This window comes from Ylistrum balloti, unplaced genomic scaffold, assembly GCF_031769215.1.
Source record: "Ylistrum balloti isolate Yb309-2 unplaced genomic scaffold, AGI_CSIRO_Ybal_v1 Utg370314, whole genome shotgun sequence".
Lineage (NCBI taxonomy): Eukaryota > Metazoa > Mollusca > Bivalvia > Pectinida > Pectinidae > Ylistrum > Ylistrum balloti.
Window position 1 is genome coordinate 142966 of NW_026782232.1, and position 23580 is coordinate 166545.

General features: G+C 36.4%; 1 protein-coding gene across 1 annotated transcript; it reads left to right on the top strand.

Moving 5' to 3' along the window:
* The first annotated feature begins 1040 nt into the window (after positions 1 to 1040).
* On the top strand, positions 1041 to 20518 carry LOC132553293 (uncharacterized). Its single transcript, XM_060217525.1, has 18 exons — positions 1041 to 1157; positions 7489 to 7553; positions 7861 to 7973; positions 10013 to 10081; positions 10172 to 10312; positions 11951 to 12077; positions 12330 to 12447; positions 12886 to 13049; positions 13923 to 14046; positions 14449 to 14596; positions 15012 to 15098; positions 15282 to 15446; positions 15773 to 15956; positions 16221 to 16480; positions 16862 to 17005; positions 17190 to 17268; positions 18385 to 18493; positions 19206 to 20518. Exons 1-18 carry the CDS (start codon positions 1081 to 1083, stop codon positions 19294 to 19296), a joined length of 2265 nt encoding a protein of 754 aa, XP_060073508.1. The 5' UTR covers positions 1041 to 1080; the 3' UTR covers positions 19297 to 20518.
* The last annotated feature ends 3062 nt before the right edge of the window (positions 20519 to 23580 follow it).

Genomic DNA, 23580 nt, shown 5'->3' on the forward strand with positions numbered 1-23580 from the left:
GACTGACTGGTGTCCATCTTCAATTTTGCCTATGAAAATTTGTTGTTTCAATTTCTAGGGAAGTACTGTATGGATCTTTTTAAGATTTCATATACATATAGGTTCTCCTTAATTCCTAGTTTGGCTATTTTAATTCTGGGACAGATCAGAAAACAAAATGGTGGACAGGCAGCCATATTGGATTTTAACAATGAAAGTTTGTTATTGCTCTTTCTTCAGAAATACTGGATGGATCTTTCTCAATTTCATGTGTATTTCCCCATGGGCCTTAGTTGTGCTGATTTGATTTTGAAATTGATAAAATAAATAAAATGGCTGACAGGTGACGATCTTGTATTTGACAATGAAATATTATTATTGCTATATCTTATAAAAATAAGTTATGGTAATTTCAATCACATCATACCCAAGTGTCACCAGTAAGTGGGTTATTTAATGGCCGTTAAGTAACCCACTTACTGGTGATGCTTGGGTATGTTGTGATTAAAACTACCTTGATTCATTTATCTTATGTTATTTTGTCTCCCTGCATACCTTTCGGTATCCATACCCCATGCGCAGCACCTCACTGATCAACCTACTTATTTTAAAACTAATGTTGGCTCCACTCTTGTAGTAGATCTTAAAAAGAGTTTTCAAATTACATTCGATTAAGTGCAAGAAAAGAAGAAAGAATAGAAAAAAGGGGAAGATAATTGTTTTAAAGAAAAGATAAAATCTAAACCATGGAGAGTGCCAAGATCTCTCCGGAATAGCTTATTTTCCTGTAACGATGACAATGGAAACAAAAGGCTAAAAATTAATATTTGGCAGTTCTGAAATATATCACAAAAACTTCATTTTCATCAGTCTTTTGCTGTTGTTATTAAATTTCGTGATTTTATCTGTAACCATACAAGTGAATAGCAAAAATCTTCACATTTATAAATTCAGCAAGTTTCACAATACTGAACAATTTTGTTACAGGTATTTTTCTACTTTTCATGCTGTGTGTGATGGTGACAGGTATATTATTTGTTACAGGTAGTTTTGTGCTGCGTCCGAGATCACCTTACCAAAGCCTTTTCCTGACCTCCAATCATGATGCTGAATATCCTGACCGGAAATCTGACCTTTGAGTCACTTCGTCCTCCAGACTTGACCTGCTGTACTAAAAAGTAGGTCAACTGTTAATGTTTTTGAGAAGTCTTCTGAGAAAGACATTTGATTCCAGTTATTCATGTCAAAAAGTTCAGTGTAGTAAGTTCAGAGGTTACCCAAAAAGAAGTGATTCAGTTTTCATATCTTTATTCTTGTGTGCCATAGAGAACAGGAGAGAGGAAAATAGAATCTATTATTTCCCTTTCTTATAGGTTAATAGAATCTTTAACCCCACTAAGGGTGAGATATATGCAATCTCTAACTGAAGGAAAAGATGCTCAATTTGGTTAGTACCACATTTCTTGTTCTTTGGCAAATTCAGCATCTTGCCCTGAGGGTTGAGATTCCCTATTTCACACCAAATGGGGTGAATAATTGTTTCACTTTTAGCCTGCTGTGAATCCTATGTTTGTCCTATTGTGGTCTCTTCAATTCATTTTATTGTTGCTGTAATATCATACAATTGTCATGGTAAGCGATTCACTTCATCTCCACCCAAGGGTGAAGTTAATGAAGTGTTTCACCCATGTACAATGTGGATAGAGATTGCTCTTATCCTGAACGGGTGTTGCGACATGACCGATGTGAGATTTCCTTGTTTCACCCCAAGGGTTGAGACTGTGGAAATCCCCTTCCGCAACAACGATAAGAATGCAAAGACATCAAGTTAGCAAATTCAGTAACGTCATAATAGCAAAGTCATGTATTGATCACTCTGAGGTATGTCAACATATTACGCTAACAAAAGATAAAAATAATCATTCGCCCACTTTTATGTGAGATAAGGGATTTCCCTTAGTTGGCAAAGCCATGTGTTTGTCAGCTTAAGAATCTTGCTGATTTAGTTGGTTTTGGCCTATCTCCTTGCCCAGGGGTTAAAAACTCTGTTGATTTCAACCCAAGTTCTAAACTAAAATAATAAATAAATAAACAGCAAGTTTGTAAATGATAACTCTGTCTACATTACAAAGAGGTTATTATTTACTTCCACTCTTTCCTTATACATGTATAAAATATAATATTAAACTGTGTTTGTGAACTATATACATCACACCATCTTCAATAAGTGATGAAAGGTATATGAAATGATATGTTTATGAAACACTATGCCCCTGCAAAATTCTAAAGTGGGACATTAAAACGAAAGCGTAAGTCAGGTGCTATTTGAATGCACAATTGTTCAAATGTAGGCCAAAGGTCACGGTCAAGGTCACATGCCTAATATGAAAGCCCTATCTCTTACAGTGCAATAGTTATGGCAAGGTTAAAGTCGACAACAGACAAACAAACAAAAATATATGGCAATGACAATATAGCCCTGAGCTTTCCAATACGGGCATAAAAAGAGAATGAAATTATCTAGTTGTAAAACAATAATGCTATGTAAAGTGATGATGAGACCTTACTGTGGGTGATGAGGTCAAAGTGCGTGGCCGCTGCCTTTTACTAGATTTAAGTTTCACTAACACCCCAATAAGGAGATTTTAAAAGCCGTGCTTTGCTGGTTTGTCAACATCTAGAATTTTACATAAAGGCTTTGAGAAGAGTATTTATCATTAGACTGAGGCTTTGGAGAGAGAATTTATCATTAGACTGAGGCTTTGAGGAGAGAATTTATCATTAGACTGAGGCTTTGAGGAGAGAATTTATCATTAGACTGAGGCTTTGGAGAGAGAATTTATCATTAGACTAAGGCTTTGAGGAGAGAATTTATCATTAGACTAAGGCTTTGAGGAGAGAATTTATCATTAGACTGAGGCTTTGGAGAGAGTATTTATCATTAGACTGAGGCTTTGGAGAGAGTATTTATCATTAGACTAAGGCTTTGGAGAGAGTATTTATCATTAGACTGAGGCTTTGGAGAGAGAATTTATCATTAGACTGAGGCTTTGAGGAGAGAATTTATCATTGGAGAGAGAATTTATCATTAGACTGAGGCTTTGAGGAGAGTATTTATCATTAGATTGAGGCTTTGAGGAGAGTATTTATAGGAGAGACTGAGGCTTTGAGGAGAGAATTTATCATTAGACTGAGGCTTTGGAGAGAGAATTTATCATTAGACTGAGGCTTTGAGGAGAGTATTTATCATTAGACTGAGGCTTTGGAGAGAGAATTTATCATTAGACTGAGGCTTTGAGGAGAGAATTTATCATTAGACTGAGGCTTTGAGGAGAGAATTTATCATTAGACTAAGGCTTTGGAGAGAGTATTTATCATTAGACTGAGGCTTTGGAGAGAGTATTTATCATTAGACTAAGGCTTTGAGGAGAGAATTTATCATTAGACTAAGGCTTTGGAGAGAGTATTTATCATTAGACTAAGGCTTTGGAGAGAGTATTTATCATTAGACTAAGGCTTTGGAGAGAGAATTTATCATTAGACTGAGGCTTTGGAGAGAGTATTTATCATTAGACTGAGGCTTTGGAGAGAGAATTTATCATTAGACTGAGGCTTTGGAGAGAGAATTTATCATTAGACTGAGGCTTTGGAGAGAGAATTTATCATTAGACTGAGGCTTTGGAGAGAGAATTTATCATTAGACTGAATCTTTGGAGAGAGAATTTATCATTAGACTGAGGCTTTGAGGAGAGAATTTATCATTAGACTGAGGCTTTGGAGAGAGAATTTATCATTAGACTGAGGCTTTGAGGAGAGTATTTATCATTAGACTGAGGCTTTGAGGAGAGTATTTATCATTAGACTGAGGCTTTGAGGAGAGAATTTATCATTAGACTGAGGCTTTGAGGAGAGAGTATTTATCATTAGACTCAGGCTTTGAGGAGAGTATTTATCATTAGACTGAGTCTTTGAGAAGAGTATTTATCATTAGACTGAGGCTTTGGAGAGAGAATTTATCATTAGACTGAGGCTTTGGAGAGAGAATTTATCATTAGACTGAGGCTTTGAGGAGAGTATTTATCATTAGACTGAGGCTTTGGAGAGAGAATTTATCATTAGACTAAGGCTTTGGAGAGAGAATTTATCATTAGAGAGAGAGTATTTATCATTAGAGGCTTTGGAGAGGCTTTGAGAGAGAATTTATCATTAGACTGAGGCTTTGGAGAGAGAATTTATCATTAGACTGAGGCTTTGGAGAGAGAATTTATCATTAGACTGAGGCTTTGGAGAGAGAATTTATCATTAGACTGAGGCTTTGGAGAGAGAATTTATCATTAGACTAAGGCTTTGGAGAGAGTATTTATCATTAGACTGAGGCTTTGAGGAGAGAATTTATCATTAGACTGAGGCTTTGGAGAGAGTATTTATCATTAGACTGAGGCTTTGGAGAGAGTATTTATCATTAGACTGAGGCTTTGAGGAGAGAGTATTTATCATTAGACTAAGGCTTTGGAGAGAGAATTTATCATTAGACTGAGTCTTTGGAGAGAGAATTTATCATTAGACTGAGGCTTTGAGGAGAGTATTTATCATTAGACTAAGGCTTTGGAGAGAGAATTTATCATTAGACTGAGGCTTTGGAGAGAGTATTTATCATTAGACTAAGGCTTTGGAGAGAGAATTTATCATTAGACTGAGGCTTTGGAGAGAGAATTTATCATTAGACTGAGGCTTTGAGGAGAGTATTTATCATTAGACTAAGGCTTTGAGGAGAGAATTTAGGAGAGAATTTATCATTGGAGAGAGAATTTATCATTAGACTAAGGCTTTGAGGAGAGTATTTATCATTAGACTGAGGCTTTGGAGAGAGAATTTATCATTAGACTGAGGCTTTGGAGAGAGAATTTATCATTAGACTGAGGCTTTGGAGAGAGTATTTATCATTAGACTGAGGCTTTGGAGAGAGTATTTATCATTAGACTGAGGCTTTGGAGAGAGAATTTATCATTAGACTAAGGCTTTGAGGAGAGAATTTATCATTAGACTAAGGCTTTGGAGAGAGAATTTATCATTAGACTAAGGCTTTGGAGAGAGAATTTATCATTAGACAAAGGCTTTGAGGAGAGAATTTATCATTAGACTGAGGCTTTGAGGAGAGAATTTATCATTAGACTGAGGCTTTGAGGAGAGTATTTATCATTAGACTAAGGCTTTGGAGAGAGAATTTATCATTAGACTGAGGCTTTGGAGAGAGTATTTATCATTAGACTAAGGCTTTGGAGAGAGTATTTATCATTAGACTAAGGCTTTGGAGAGAGTATTTATCATTAGACTGAGTCTTTGAGGAGAGTATTTATCATTAGACTTTTAGTCTTTGAGAGAATATATATCCATTGACAAAGGCCATGAGGAAAGTAGCTAATAAACGAGCCAGTTCTAACTTCAGTTCAGAGCAAGCTTGCCTTGCCTCAGAAATCTATCACAACATTTTTGCTGTCTGGACATTACCTTCAAAAACTTGACATTCCATAAGTAATAAAATGATGCTGCACATAATGCACAAAATCTTTTGATGTTACTGAAGTACCAATCAAGCTTCATGTATTCATTTTACGATGTAGTTATAAGAAAATGCCAATTTTAATGTTGCTATTTTGTCTTATTTCCCAAACTTTCAACATTTTTTTCTACTTTTTCTGACAAAATTGACAGTTAAAAAAGGTTTTTGGTGTCATTTTGGTTTGATTCTTATTCTCATTGTTGTTTTTGTATTATGAATTAAAACTTCTTGAAGAATTTGCATCACATAGGGATCAAATTCAATTTCTCAGCATTCTTTTTCTTTCAGTATGAATGTATTTTGGTCATGTTAGAAAGTACAATGTCTTTGATAAATTGTGCCGTGTAATGAAAACACCCTTCAAATTAAAATTCAGAATGTTATGAATTACATACATGTTACTTTATGTCTGCCAAAGTGATCACTCATCTTCACTACTTCATTTTGTTTTGTACCTTTTTCTCAATCTTAAAAGTACATTTATATTGCTGCTGTCAGTGAGCTTTGAAATGATTGTTTATGCATATGTTTTTTTTTTTTTAATTTTAGAAAATTTTTGGCTTGATAAATGTGTTATTAGAATAAGAGAAAATCCATCTGGTTCTGACACCTTATGAATCTGAGACATTTTCTAATATATTTGATGTGGCTGTTGAATCATGTATATCAAAATTGTCAACAAGTGTCAGTAGTGAGTTACCAACCTACATGTACAGTGATGATATATAGGGGCAAGATTCTCATGGGTTATGAAAGAGATATTTTTAAAATCAATTTTGAAACCTAGAATTTACATTTTTATCTCGCATGACCTAAAGGATTGTAATATACAAGCTTATGCCTTGGTGTAATGTCCCTTACTTGGTGTCTGAAAGACATAGAATCACAATATTTAGAACTATAAGGCATAGAATCACAATATTTAGAACTATAAGGCATAGAATCACAATATTTAGAACTAGAAGGCATAGAATCACAATATTTAGAACTAGAAGGCATAGAATCACAATATTAAGAACTAGAAGGCATAGAATCATGGTATTTAGAAAGTGGGTTCCAGTAATGAAAGGAATGAAACCTGACTTAGTTTGTGAAAAGAAATGACCTTGATCCATGTTCAGACAAGGGTCATATTTTATTAAATATTTTGATCAGTTTCTTCTGATTATCTTAAAGACTTAGCATCAGATATCTGGCAATAGCTTTCAAGAATAAAGCCCCACAAAGTTACTACAAAAAAAAACCAAGAAAAAAATTCATCTTTTTTCAAGGTCATAGGATTGTCAAATTTGTTTTAGAAAAACCCCCCAAAAAACTTGAACATCTTTTGATTAACCTTTAAGGCATATATCATGATATTTACCTTCTAGGATCCTGGAATAAGGCTTTGTAAGGTAATGTTGAAGAAACAATATTAACTTTAGCTGTATTCAATGATACAGGGGTCAAATTTGTTAAAACGTTCAAACAACTTCTCTGATGAACCAAAGAGTGTAAAATTCAGATTTTTAGCTTACAGGTTCTTAGGATGAAACAGAGACAAAGATTGAGAATAGAAGTGACCTAGACCATGTATATTCAAGGTCACAAGAGCCAAATATATATCATGAAGTTGGTGTAAATTAATTGGATAACCCATTAAATATATTTTTAAAAATCATGGAATTCCAGGCGAGTGATGCAGACCTTTAGGCCTCTTTTGCATGTCTGCATGATGTTCTCTGATAATTTATTCATTAATTTATTTAATTGGTTTTCCAATATTAATTTCAAGAAGACTAATTCTAATCTGGGTAAAAAACAGGTAATTTGGTAAGATTTGTCCAGATGACCTACAAAATGTAGAAAAGCTGGCAACACTGCCATGTCTTTAAGAATGTGATGTAGATTAATTGTTTTGAAACCTCTTGGGTTCCCGTCGTCCCTAAAACTGAATGTATAATTTACAGACAACTGCGGGAATACTTTGAAAACAGCTACGACTTGAATGAGTCTCTCTTCACATCATTGCGAGGTAATGCTTTGTGGAGTTTGGTATATCTTATAAGCTGTGTTGGAGATCAATCATGATGCATGATACATTTCATCAAAAGTGACCACTTTCACAAATTTGAATAAATTCACATTTTCATCTTCCATGTTCATTTTCATTTAATTTTTCATTTTCAAAGTAAAAGATGTAAGTAAAAATGTAAGAAAGGGTAGATGTAATGAAAATCTGAAAGTCTTATAGAAAATAATGTTCTTTGATAAAATTTGTGAATGTAGACTTTTTTAGTTTCACATGAAGTAATATTCTACATGGTGTTATTGTGTTGTAGACGAGTCTGTGTTCTACACATGTCCAGACAGGCTGAGACTTCCCCTGGTATTCTACTTTGCCCATACTGCTTCCGTTTATGTCAACAAGCTCATGCTGGCCGGACTCATCAAGGTAGAAACCTCTATATAACGGCAACTCTCCATTCTGACCTCCTTGTTTTATATGTGTACAAATACCTGAAATGTTTGTGCAGATACTTATAATCTTTGCTTTATCTCTCTATAGTGACATTTCTATATTAATACAGTAGTTCAGATAAGTCCAGATGGCACATGACAAACTTTTAACTCCACGGAGAAAGAGGCCTTGGACTTATTGCGGAACAATGGAATAGCATTTGTTATCAGTTTTACTTACTTCAATAAAAATCTCTGGGCATTTTGCCGAGAGTGGGCCTGTTGCTGGATATGGTACCAACATATCAATGTGAACTCGTGGCTTTTTCTTAAATCTTCACATTAAAATCCACCTTTACTCTGTTAACATATAGGTGTATATGTAAATGCATGTAAACATTTTTACACTTTATTTAGACATAAATCCACAAGTTTTTACCCTTATATGTGGGACTTCCATATAACAACACTTATGTATACTGACATCTATTTATTCAGCACCTCAGTTGATGCTGCCTGATCTGTATGTACAGACACTTCCTTATAATGACACCTTTTTATACAGACACACCTCTATATTTACTTCTTTGTCTGGCATCACTAACACATGGTCAGACATTTCCTTATAATGACACCTCTTTATACAGACACACCTCTATATTGACTTCTCTGTTCCGCATCACTAACAAATGGTCAGACACTCCCTTATAATGACACCTCTTTATACAGACACACCTCTGTATTTATCTCACATCACTAAGACATGGTCAGACACTTCTTTATAATGATACCTCTTTATACAGACACACCTCTGTATTTGGCTCACATCACTAAGACATGGTCAGACACTTCTTTATAATGACACCTCTTTATACAGACACACCTCTGTATTTGGCTCACATCACTAAGACATGGTCAGACACTTCTTTATAATGACACCTCTTTATACAGACACACCTCTGTATATGTCTCACATCACTAAGACATGGTCAGACACTTCTTTATAATGACACCTCTTTATACAGACACACCTCTGTATTTGGCTCACATCACTAAGACATGGTCAGACACTTCTTTATAATGACACCTCTTTATACAGACACACCTCTGTATATGTCTCACATCACTAAGACATGGTCAGACACTTCTTTATAATGATAACTCTTTATACAGACACACCTCTATATTGACTTCTTTGTCTTGCATCACTAACACATAATCAGACACTTCCTTATAATGACACCTCTTTATACAGACACACCTCTATATTGACTTCTCTGTTCCGCATCACTAACAAATGGTCAGACACTCCCTTATAATGACACCTCTTTATACAGACACACCTCTGTATTTATCTCACATCACTAAGACATGGTCAGACACTTCTTTATAATGATACCTCTTTATACAGACACACCTCTGTATTTGGCTCACATCACTAAGACATGGTCAGACACTTCTTTATAATGACACCTCTTTATACAGACACACCTCTGTATATGTCTCACATCACTAAGACATGGTCAGACACTTCTTTATAATGATAACTCTTTATACAGACACACCTCTATATTGACTTCTTTGTCTTGCATCACTAACACATAATCAGACACTTCCTTATAATGACACCTCTTTATACAGACACACCTCTATATTAACTTCTCTGTCCCGCATCACTAACACATGGTCAGACACTTTCATATAATGACACCTCTTTATACAGACACACCTCTATATTGACTTCTCTGTTCCGCATCACTAACACATGGTCAGACACTCCCTTATAATGACACCTCTTTATACAGACACACCTCTATATTTGTCTTGCATCATTAAGACATGGTCAGACACTTTCATATAATGACACCTCTTTATACAGACACACCTCTATATTGACTTCTCTGTTCCGCATCACTAACACATGGTCAGACACTCCCTTATAATGACACCTCTTTATACAGACACACCTCTTATATTTGTCTCGCATCACTAACACATGGTCAGTGCTATACATATACAATGTATTTGTTACAGGAGCGAGTGGACTTAGACTTTGAGACTATGTTTGAGACTGGTGTTGATGAGATGTCCTGGGATGATACGGTATGTTTAAGTTGTATCAAATAATATAATCATCAGATTTCATGCTTGGTTGATGAATGTGGTCTGATACAAATGATATGTCCATTTCAGGAAAATTATCGTATGGGAGGAAGTTATCAATGGCCATCTCTGGACAAGGTCATTGAGTACAGACAAAGAGTGAGAAATTTGATCCTTAAGATGATCCAGGACACACCACTTGAACTACCTGTAAATAAGGACAGCACCTGGGTATGTAAACTACCTGTAAATAAGGACAGCCGTGGGGTTTGTAAACTACCTGTAAATAAGGAAAGCCCCTGGGTATGTAAACTACCTGTAAATAAGGATAGCCCCTGGGTATGTAACCTACCTGTAAATAAGGACAGCACCTGGGTATGTAACCTACCTGTAAATAAGGACAGCACCTGGGTATGTAAACTACCTGTAAATAAGGACAGACCCTGGGTATGTAATCTACCAGTAAATAAGGACAGCACCTGGGTATGTAAACTACCTGTAAATAAGGATAGCCCCTGGGTATGTAACCTACCTGTAAATAAGGACAGCACCTGGGTATGTAATCTACCTGTAAATAAGGAAAGCCCCTGGGTATGTAACCTACCTGTAAATAAGGACAGCACCTGGGTATGTAATCTACCTGTAAATAAGGACAGACCCTGGGTATGTAATCTACCTGTAAATAAGGACAGACCCTGGGTATGTAATCTACCTGTAAATAAGGACAGACCCTGGGTATGTAAACTACCTGTAAATAAGGACAGACCCTGGGTATGTAATCTACCTGTAAATAAGGACATACCCTGGGTATGTAAACTACCTGTAAATAAGGACAGACCCTGGGTATGTAATCTACCTGTAAATAAGGACATACCCTGGGTATGTAATCTACCTGTAAATAAGGACATACCCTGGGTATGTAAACTACCTGTAAATAAGGACAGACCCTGGGTATGTAATCTACCTGTAAATAAGGACATACCCTGGGTATGTAAACTACCTGTAAATAAGGACATACCCTGGGTGTGTAATCTACCTGTAAATAAGGACATACCCTGGGTGTGTAAACTACCTGTAAATAAGGACATACCCTGGGTATGTAAACTACCTGTAAATAAGGACATACCCTGGGTATGTAAACTACCTGTAAATAAGGACAGCCATGGGGTATGTAAACTACCTGTAAATAAGGAAAGCCCCTGGGTATGTAAACTACCTGTAAATAAGGACAGATCCTGGGTATGTAAACTACCTGTAAATAAGGACAGATCCTGGGTATGTAAACTACCTGTAAATAAGGACAGATCCTGGGTATGTAAACTACCTGTAAATAAGGACAGCCCCTGGGTATGTAATCTACCTGTAAATAAGGACATACCCTGGGTATGTACCTGTAAATAAGGACAGATCCTGGGTATGTAAACTACCTGTAAATATTTATAACTTGTTATAATTCCTTGCTGGGTATGTAATCTACTGTAAATAAGGACAGTCCCTGGGTATGTAAACTACCTGTAAATAAGGACATACCCTGGGTATGTAAACTACCTGTAAATAAGGACATACCCTGGGTGTGTAATCTACCTGTAAATAAGGACAGATCCTGGGTATGTAAACTACCTGTAAATAAGGAAAGCCCCTGGGTATGTAATCTACCTGTAAATAAGGTACCCTGGGTATGTAGTTTGATACAATATTTATAACTTGTTATAATTCCTTGCTTTACTGAGGAGTTACTATTTAGTGTTTACTCGTTTGTAACAATGCCTATTTTGTTTGTAACAATGCCTATTTTGTTTGTAACAATGCCTATTTTGTTTGTAACAATGCCTATTTTGTTTGTGACAATGTCTATTTTGTTTGTGACAGTGGGCACTGATGATGGGCATTGAACATGAAAGAATCCACATAGAGACATCATCTGTCCTCATTCGCCAGCTTCCTATCACCATGGTGACCAAGCCAAATGGTTGGGTTTATGGTCCACTGAAGTATGGTAAGTTATATATGTACAGTATTTTGTAAGGTTGAGATTTGTTGAAATGATAGAGAAGTACTGACTAAGTCATTTTTCATGGGAATGTTGTGTTGCTGAAACTCTCTTCGATGACCAATTACTTGTGTCTTATCATCATCATTATTAAGATGTTTCATTTTTATGTACTATATAATATATATGTTTTCATATTACAAGTTACATACAATCGTTTACCTGTTTGAATATCTACTTCAAAAATGAACATTTTAGGAGAAAAAGTGAAGACAAACCCATTGATAACTGTGGATACAAAGACAGTGACATTTGGGAAGCCAGACAATTTTCCCTCATTTGGCTGGGACAATGAGTACGGAGAGATGACTTGCAAGTGAGTGTAAAAGTGAACTTACAAATAAATGAATTATCGGTATACAATGTATCAGGTGGACGTTTTGGAGGCGACATGGAATGTGGAAATATCTATCAGAACATTAGGTTCAAATAAGGTCAGATAGAGGTCAAGTGACCAGTACCTAACAACAATTACATGTAGCTGTTGGAATGGTGGCTAAAAGACAGGGACAATATAATCAGTACCCTACTGATTTGTTGTGATGTTTAGTTCCAAGATTACATATGAAAAATCACCAATTTATGAGTTTATTTATACAACTCTTTGTAAAGGAAAGAATTGCTATAACGTCACAATTAAACAACTGCTTTCAGAAATTTATTTAAAAAAGTGATCGTCAACCTCCTGCTGTAGAACACTTATCAGGTCAGAATTCTGTAATTTACAAGGATGTCATTGTCTCTCCTATTTCAGTGTGCCCAGCTTTGAAGCGAGTAAGTTTCCTGTGACTAATGGTCAATTCCTGAAGTTTGTTCAGGATGGAGGCTATACCAACAAGAAATACTGGACCCCAGAGGGATGGGAGTGGCGATCATTTCGCCAGGCATGTCACCCAACCTTCTGGACCTGCGATAAAGGTATACGTAGTTGCAATATGTCTGAAGTATAAAATCTTGGTCAGTTTTATTTTAGGTCACCTGACCTGTTGCGATCACCTTTTTCTGGCGTCGTGCATCCATAAACAATTTCACATTTTTGACTTCTCAAAACCCCTGCACTGATTTCAATGAAATTTCGCAGAAACCTTCCCTTGAATAAGATGAACCAAAATAGTGAATTATATGGTTATCACCCCACAGGGGCATGAGGGATGGGGCCAAAAGGGTCTGATTGACACAAATTTCAAACATCTTCTCAACACCCATATATACTCTTCATGGATGTAAGCATCTTAAGGCTCTTTACCAAAATTGAATTTCATGGCCCCAGGGTTTCACATTTCCCTTTGGGGAGGGGGTAAGTTTACTATAGTTTATGTAGGAAAAATAGTTTTTTGAGCATAAATTTCAAAAATCTTGTTTTCAACAACCAGGTATGGTACATGAATAATATAATGCTCTTCGTGGAGGTTAGTATAATCTTAAGGCACTTCAATTACCAAAATGAGTCTCGAATTTCTTTCTGGGGACAAAGTTAACCTCAGTGTAATTTTTATAGTAAAATTGCATTTTTGAGCAAAATGTTGTTTATCTCCAATTGGAAATAACTAAGATTTATTAGTATAGGATGACAGTTTTGATGGTATGCAGATATTGACACTGGCTTACTATCATCAATGTCTTTATTCCTTTTTCATGGCACTTGAATGCTACTTACCCTTTAACCTTTATAATCAATATTGCCCATCTCAGGTGACCAACAAGGCTGCTAGGCCTGTGTTGTGATATGAGATGATTTCTAACATTATTGGATAAGATGTTCATTTCTGATGCGGTTGTCTCTGTTTCCAGGCTGTAAGTCGAGTTGTGGATCAGCTTTATCCTCTCACTCGCACTGCTCACCAAAAATATCCGATGGTATGGAGTCAAATGGCAACACCAATGGCTTCACTAAGACTGACATAGTGCCATACAAGTAAGAAATCCTGCTGTTTTACCGTTAGTCGCTCATTTCTGTGGAGGTGATGTTTTGCAGAAGCATTAATGTGATCGTGCAAATAATGAGACACATGTTGATGTCCATTTATTTCAAGATGACATAATTTTAATTTGTTAGAATATGATTTGATTGGTTTAAAGGTAAATCTTGACTATTTTAACAAGTGAATATTATCAGCTGCACAACATTTGTGTGGTGTGACTGTTTTGTTGTCATCTCCTACACAAGCGGCACTAAAGATATTTGAAGAAAGATCGTCTCACAGCAGGGTAGAAGTTAGAGTAGGTAGAAACAAATGGTCGCCTGGTTACAGGGTAGGTTAGTAACAAGATGGCTAAATAACAAGGTCATTAAGTAACATAGTTCCATTGGTTACAGATATCGTGCCATGTTTGATGAGATAAACATGCCACTTGATTGGCCAGTAGATGTGAACTACCACGAAGCTCGTGCTTACTGTGCCTGGAAGGGACCAGACTTCCGTCTGCCCACAGAGGCTGAATATGCTGCCATGAAAGGTTCAGAGGTTGGTATTTACAGCAGCTTTACCAAACAGTTTCATACAGTCTGGTTTAGACAAGTTTGTGTAAAAATGGTCGTGTGTTAATACAGTACCAATATAATGATTAGGATGGTCACTGTTTAAGAGGCAAATGAAACATAAGAACTGTCACTCAAATGAATCAACATTTGTTTTCTGCGTCTCTGTATGATGTATTAATGATTGTGTTACATTCTTTTTATGCCCCTGCCATTTATGGCCGGGGGCATATAGCGTTGCCCATGTCCGTCGCGTCGCGTCCCAAATCAGTATATACCACCTAACAACTTCATGCGGACCTTTCACTATTATTTCACATGGGGGGGGGGCAGGGGCATTCATGTCTTACAGACATTTTCTAGTTCTGTATTAGTATATCACTTTGTGATTGACGTTTCAGCTGCCCACGAGCTGTGGTGTCAAGTGTGATGTTATCTTCCAGGAGAATTCAGGTTCTAATATCAACCTGTTGTATGGATCGTCCACGGTATGTACTTCCTGAAGTAACTTCCTGTTGTAAGGTCAATGTGCAACATATTAATCTGTTTTTGTTGTCATTAATCATCACTGTATACATGCAAGTAAAAAACTGGTTTTAGTTTTATTGAAATGTATTCTCAGGTTTAACTCTTGTATACAATTCAGTGATTGGAGATGTTTGATTTCACAGCCAGTTAACATGAATGCAGCATCAGAGCTTGGATTCCATGATATTTACGGGAACGTCTGGGAGTGGACAGAGGACCACTTTAATGGACTGGATGGCTTTGAGTCTCACTTCTTGTATGACGATTATTCCACACCATGTTTTGATGGAAGACACAACATCATGATGGTGCGTTACCTACAATACACCTGGGACCAGTAGTACTGGATCTCCATCATCTAGAATTGTACATGCATTGTTCGTATGATCATTGAAAGAAGTTTTATGCATTAATTTCAACAAAACCCTAAATAAAGTGATAATCTATTGAACAAAGATATCACCCATGGCCACACCCAGAAAATGTGTACTACTACCTAATCACATATATAATTATGTCTTAAATAGTCATTTTTTTGTCTTGTGAATTATCATTTTATGCATGGTCTTTTTTCAATAAATGCAGATTTATTCAGTGTAGAGCATTACTGCAGTCACTGCTTGTTTTTATTTAGAATGGATCATGGATGTCCACTGGTAGTTATGGCTCTAAATTCACACGGCTGGGATTCCGTCGACATTTCATGCAGCATTGTGGTTTTCGGGTAGCTCGACCTGTAGTGAAGAAGAGAGAGAAGATCAACATCCCAGTGGCCAGCTTGGAAATGGAGGTGTTTGTATTGGGGGTCGGAGATCAAGGTGAGGAGACTTTTCTACATGATGTTGAAAACAGTTAAAAACTTCTGTTTTGGAGGGGTCAGAGGTTGAGAAAGGTTGTGATCTTCAAAGACATCTGGAGTTAATATTAGTAGGAGGGGTCAGAGGGACTCGAGTTTGATGTAGTTTGTTGAACGGTTGTATAGTGGCAGAGTTTATAGGAGTTGTTTAAAGTTCTATAATGTCATGTTTGGTGTAGTTTATTTACTTGCAGTGGCAGATCTCAGTATTATGTAATCATTACAGACATTCCCGAAACCATTGACACAACAAAGTATGAGCTGACCCGCAGGCGCACATCTAATTCCCAGTACGATTTTGACAGTAAGGAGGCGTTGGCAGGAATTCTGGAACAGGAGTTTGGTTATAGAGATGCTTTACCATGTGTGGTGGCTGACTTATGTAGGAGTTACACACATACCTACAAGTGTGGCACTACATCAGCGGCCTGGTTTGGGTCGGGCAGTGGCCGCGGACCCATGCTTCTCTCGTCCACATTCACCAATGTATGTACACAGGCCTGTCCTAATGTCCTGTTCGTATTTTGTGCCAGAATTTCAAACATTAGAAATCAATTATTTTTATTTGAAGACGTAAGGTCTGCTGTCTCGTACTCTTTTCTTATTGGTTAAAAAATGGTTACTTTACTCAAACTCCATCACTTGTCGGGTATTGTTCTACTCACGATTGGATAGCTGCATGTACATTTGTAGAGAATAGCTGAATTGTACATGGTTGTTTTAGCATACTTCTGCTTTCAAGTTGACTCTCTTGGTAAGAAAAAAAATGAAGTAAAGAATTGTGTCTGAAAGAAAACTGCTGTAAGATATGCTATGTATTATGTAAATTTATGAATGGTAATGTTTGTGATTTCACACATAATACAGATATTGGCTGTGGACTACAGTGGAAGATTTATCGACACAGCTCTCCGTCTACAGCGTGGTGAAGAAATACCTTATACAGGACCAGATGGTCAGGAGACCTCTGCTGTCATCATTGGGACATCCCAAAATGTCACCTTCAAACAGGTATATTGACAAGTTCTATTTGCTAATCATGTAATATTGTAATGTTATACTGTTGGGGACATATTGACAAATGAAAAACCAGCAATCATATTAAGTTTTAAAGAATTGATTTTATAGTTTAAAGTTGAGAAAAATGATTTTGAAATTCCTTTCCATTTATGTCTGAATTCACAATGTTATACAGTTTACCTGGGTCCCTAATGAGACTGGCAGGCACAACCTGGTAGTAATGACTTTCCTAGGAAGAACTCTAACACCTAAAGGTAAGTGAATTACTCAAGGAAGGCAACTCTCACATGAACATAACCAAGAGGGAGAACATTTTCACAGGTAAACAGCAAATCACCATCACAGGTAGACAAACTGTAAGACTCCTACTTGATGGTCACTAAATCACATCTACACAGGTAGACAATTCTCAAACCTAAATGTAGGTAAATCACATCTACACAGGTAGACAATTCTCACACCTTAATGTAGGTAAATCACACACTGAAAGACATAAAACTCTCACACTTAAAAGTCGGTACAGACAATTCTCAAACCTAAATGTAGTTAATATATAAATCAAACACTTAAAGGTAGGCAAACCCTCAGATCTGAAGGTGGGTAAATCCCACACTGAAAGGTAGAAAACTTTCACATCTAGAGGTTTGTGGATATTACAGGTAGACAGCTATCACACCTAAAGGTAGACAAACCACACTTTTAATGGCTGACAATTCTCACACCTGAAGTTGAGAGACTTGGACATACAAAGGTGACCACTGTCACATCTAAAGATAGGTTAATCACACAATAACATTAGTCAATCACAAACTTAAAGGTAGACAACTCTCAGACCTTTAAGATATGTAAATCACAAACTGGTAGACACCTCTGATACCTTATGGTAGGTACATCTATATCATACTTAAACTTAGACAAATCTCATGTGCAAAGTTAGGTAAATACACCTTACGGAAGACAAGTGTCACAACTAATGATAATCAAATCACTTGTCTTAAGGTAGACAAAACTTGTACCTGAAAGTATGCATATCGCTAATAGGAAGGTAGACAACTCTTACATCAGATTGTCAAAACATGTAACTGCTGTCCGTTAGGTAAAGAACTCTCATGAAATGTACTATTCAACAGTCTGCATCTCTCAAAAGATTTCTTGTTATAGATGAAGCTTTAATCTATTCAAAAATATTCGATTGGAAACTTTTGTTTTATGTTGAACGCGGTAGACACATAGAGTATTCAGGAACCTCCTACTTACCTAGGATTTTACCTAACTTATACAGCATATACAGTTAATTTGAAGGACCTGGTGTTGAGATTTTTGTAGTAAATATAGTATTCGTAAACAATAACTGTTTATGATAATTTTAGCTTGGCTGGTAAGAATGTGGGAGATTCTGGAAGACACTGGAATAGTGGTTATTGTGTCCGAGGATGAAACCTGGGGACGTGATGCTCTTGCACCACACCTGGAGAGCAGGTAACTATAATATTTCTTATTTCATGTATTGTGTATGCATATGCAGTGAATGAAACAATTTTCAGCCATGTAATTTTTCTTAACAACAGTGAAATAGATGTACTTCACAATAATTTTTATCTTCTATGAATCAAGCAATTTCATTGCCTAATATTGTTATGTTATCATTCCATACTTTATAGAAAATTGATGTAATTTTGTAATGTCATGTTTGATAAGGCAATGCAGCAGTGTATGAAATTATCAAGGTAACGTTTCATTATAAATGTCAATCTGTGATTGAATTATAAAGATTAACTTAAATTAATTTTGATATTATTCCTAAAAACAGAACAAAAATAAATAATACCGTTGACATAAATAGTTACTTTGAGTATGCATGCTGATATTTGTTTTGTGGCTCAAAAACCAATTCAATAATTAAAGTTGATCCTTAAATACTTTCTAGACATATTACCTTCATTTTTCAGTAATTAATGATATTTACATAGTGGGGTTATAACCAATATAAGGTCAGCTTACTCAAGTTAAAAATTGTCAACTCTTGTCATCTCTAAACATAGATAAATTCTGTTTAAGTTTTGTTCTCATGATACTTTGTAAATCTTTACAAAATTCAGTAAACTTTGCATTACAGAAATTATAACCAAGATGTCTACAAACCAGTTTAACATTTGTCATGTTTACAATGTATGTTTCTTTCCTGTTTTAGATTGAAATGTGTTTGCATCCAGGAAGTCCCCTATGAGAAAAGTGGAGGGAAAACGGTTGCCGTGGTAACCGTGTGGTCCTTGAAGTGTTGAGAGCTGTAGTCCTGACTGTCAGCAACTGTTATGAACAGATTTTGTGTGTTTCCCTAAGGATTAATGCTTGATCCCGACATCAGAGCTGTAGCAGATTTCTTGTGGTTTTTTTCCTCTTTGTATTGATGCTTGGTCCTGACTAAGGACCTGTAGCAGATTTCTTGTGTATTTTCCCCGTTACATTGATGCTTGGTCCTGACTAAGGACCTGTAGCAGATTTCTTGTGTATTTTCCCCGTTATATTGATGCTTGGTCCTGACTAAGGACCTGAAGCAGATTTCTTGTGTTTTTTCACTTTGCATTGATACTTGGTCCTGACTAAGGACCTGAAGCAGATTTCTTGTGTTTTTTCCCCTTTGTATTGATACTTGGTCCTGACTAAGTACCTGTAGCAGATTTCTTGTGTTTTTTCCCCTTCGTATTGATGCTTGGTCCTGACTAAGGACCTGTAGCAGATTTTGCTTTGTGTTCTTATATTGGAATTAATGTACAAAAGAAGTCCATTTATTCAGTTCTATATTAAATGTACTAACATTGATGTGATATTTTCTTTGAGGCAAAGTGTATACTATGTGATGCTTTTAGTTATCAGACATAACATGAAGACAACATAGTGTTTATATAGTCAGAAGGATGCCTGTTGTGTTGTTATAGTTTATCAGATGTCAGAGTATTATTGTTTGTTGTAATTAAAACTTTTACTGATGTTTCTTGAAGAAGACATGAAGCTTTAATGAGGAGATGTGTTGTATTTATTGTGTTTAACTATATGATATTTACCTTATATTTTGTATGTGTTGTCGACACTGCCCTCTACAATAGTGTCTCTATTGTCATGACAAAATACCCATCTTTTTATTGGTTGTTACCAATAGCCTTGTTCAACTAAAGACATTTCTTTATTATACAAGATACTTTTCTGGTAGTTAGGTCTCTGGTAGATACACAAACTAGGATTATATATTATTTTCTATGATGTATTACATGAACTGAAGGTATTTCAGGGAATTGTAATCATACATTTTTGATATAAGAGATTAGGATTGAGATGATTCATTGTGTTACACACAAACGATAAAGCTATTTATTGTGTTACACACAAACGATAAATCTATTTATTGTGTTACACACAAACGATAAAGATATTTATTGTGTTGTTTTAAACACTTGATCCACCTGTTCTAATGTGGCTGGCTTTGTGTTTATCACTATATAAATTTGATTATGGGATTTTGGTCTTTTGTTTTTTGTCAACAAGTGACTTCAGCATCTGAGATAGTACCTGGTAAGACTGATGACATTTGGTATTTATACAGAACTGTTCCATCTAATGTTCAAACCGATGTCAAGGTCGCCAAGACTATGAAAAAGAAAACTGATTTTCGTGTTCAATTTGGTCTATGAAACTGATACTTCAAACACTCATTCTTTACAGATAGTGGTTTTGTTTGGAACACGGTAGTATTTCAGATCTGAAGGTCATTAATGGAGGTCATTGTTCTTATATGTGCCTCCGACTTATCAAAAGTCTGCTATATGGTCGCCTGTGGCTGTCTTAAAGTTTGTCACCTTCAGAACATTGGTAATGGATTCTATGAACATTTTTTCCAAATAATAAAAAAACCTTTTCTCTATTGAAGCATTTTTCAAATTCTCCAATTAGGTTAGCTTACATCTATTTTCGGTTATACGCGAGAAAGACAATTTAAGGTATGACATCATTTCAATCATGACGTCACCTGGAGTGGAATATCTCGTAGAGATACCAGACTGGTTGGACGAGACAGAAAAAATTAACAGGGTACCGCGAGAGATTTATAGAAACTTTAGCCCTCATACAGGTGAGATCAATAGGATCTTTGGCTAGATTGAGGGTAGAACAGAGAAATATCTAACCGCGGAAGAGATTCACGATTGTGTAACCCGAGACTATATTGGGAATCTCCTCCGAGTGTTTCTCTGTCCTACCTTCAAACTAGGGGATTGTCCTTTCGCTACTCCTCAACGTTATATGGACGGATGTGTGTGGTGTTAACGTTACACAGACGGATATGTGTGATATTGACGTTATACAGACAGATGTGTGTGGTGTTGGCGTTATATGGACGGATGTGTGTGGTGTTAACGTTATACAGACGGATATGTGTGATATTGACGTTATACGGACATATGTGTGTGGTGTTGGCGTTATACGGACGGATGTATGTGATATAGACGTTATACGAACGGATGTGTATGATAATGACGTTATACGGACGGATGTGTGTGATATTGACGTTATACGGACGGATGTGTGTGGTGTTGACGTAATACGGACGGATGTGTGTGGCATTGACGTAACACGGACAAATGTGTGTAGTATTGACGTTATACGGACAAATGTGTGTGATATTGACGTTATACGGACGGATGTGTTTGATATTGACGTTATACGGACATTTGTGTGTGGTGTTGTCCGGACAGATGTATTAGGTGATGTCGCTATACGGACGGATGTGTGTGGTATTGACGTTATGCGGACGGATATGCGGATATAGACGTTATACAGACGGATGTGTGTGATATTGACGTTATACAGACAGATGTGTGTGATATTGACGTTTTACGGACGGATGGTTGTGGTATTGACATTATACAGACAGATGTGTGTGATATTGACGTTATACGGACAGGTGTGCGTGGTGTTGACGTTACACGGACGGATGTGTGTGATATAGACGTTATACGGACGGATGTGTGTGATATTGACGTTATACGGACGGATGTGTTTGGTGTTGTCCGGACGGACGTATTGGGTGATGTCGCTTTACGGACGGATGTGTGTGGTATTGACGTTATACGGACGAATGTGTGTAATATAGACGTTATACGGACGGATGTGTGTGATATAGACGTTATACGGACGGATGTGTGTGATATAGACGTTATACGGATATTTGTGTGTGATGTTGGCCGGACAGATGTATTGGGTGATGCCGCTATACGGACGGATGTGTGTGATATAGACGTTGTACGGACGGATGTGTGTGATATTGACGTTATACGGACGGCTGTGTGTGGTGTTGATGTTATACGGACGGATGTGTGTGATATTGACGTTATAGGGACAGATGTGTGTGGTGTTGACGTTGTCCGGACAGATGTATTGGGTGATGTCGCTATACGGATAGATGGTTGTGGTATTGACGCTATACGGACGGATGTGTGTGCTGTTGACGTTGTACAGACACAAGTGTCTTGCGTTCGAATTATGTCTCTGTTTATTACGATCTTTTAAAAGAAACTTTGTACATCCGCAAATATTTACTTTGGCACGTGTTATAAATTCTTGTTAGATTTTAAAATTATACATAACGACACCAAAGAAAATATTGACTTTCTCCTTACCCAGGCTGTAATTGACAGGTTCTCAGTCGCGGTATTTACAACAAAGACCCTTCATTCGATGACATCTGTAAACAGTTTATGTCCATCAGTATACTCACGTTCCCAAGATTTTAATTTTATATGTGTCATAAAATTATACATGTTACGTAGGACGAGACCTGGTGTATTTGATAATCAATATCACAGGTAACTAGGTTTTCGTGTGAGAGAGGTATACTTCTTGTGACCCATGCTATGGTATGAAATGTTTTGGACTCAATGTTCCCCTCAAAATGAAGGCAGATAGAGACGCATGGCATGTTCATAAACGTTCTTGAACATCCTGGATTGGATTATTGAAAACAATATTAAGATTTATACTGTCCGGCCTTTTTCCGACGTCAGCCTAATTTCCCATCAGGGTGTATACTTAAGGCTTCGACAAATAGCTGTATTTAAACATAAACACACAAAAACGCATTATTTAAGGATTAGTTTTGTAATTTGGTAAGGTTATCGGGGTTTAACTACAATTTAATTCTAGTAAAATGAATTAGCTAGTCAAATTGAATGTTATTTTAATGTTTGTAAACTTGGAAATCGATAAAAACGAACCTGTATTTCATTAAAGAAAACGTATCCGGATTTACTACCTATTTTGTTATTGGATATAACTACAATTGAACTCGAGTAAATTTTACATAACTTGTTCATTTTTAAAATTTCAATTGTAGTTATTACCCACTAATAAAACAGAATAGATAGTTAATCCTTAAAGAAAATCATACGAAACAGAATCATAGTTGTCCACCAATGTGCCAGAGTCAGAAACAGATACACATTTGAGGAGTACGTCGGATTACTAGTATCCTTATTACATACAGTATCACAAGGTGTTTGTTATGTTATCTAACAATG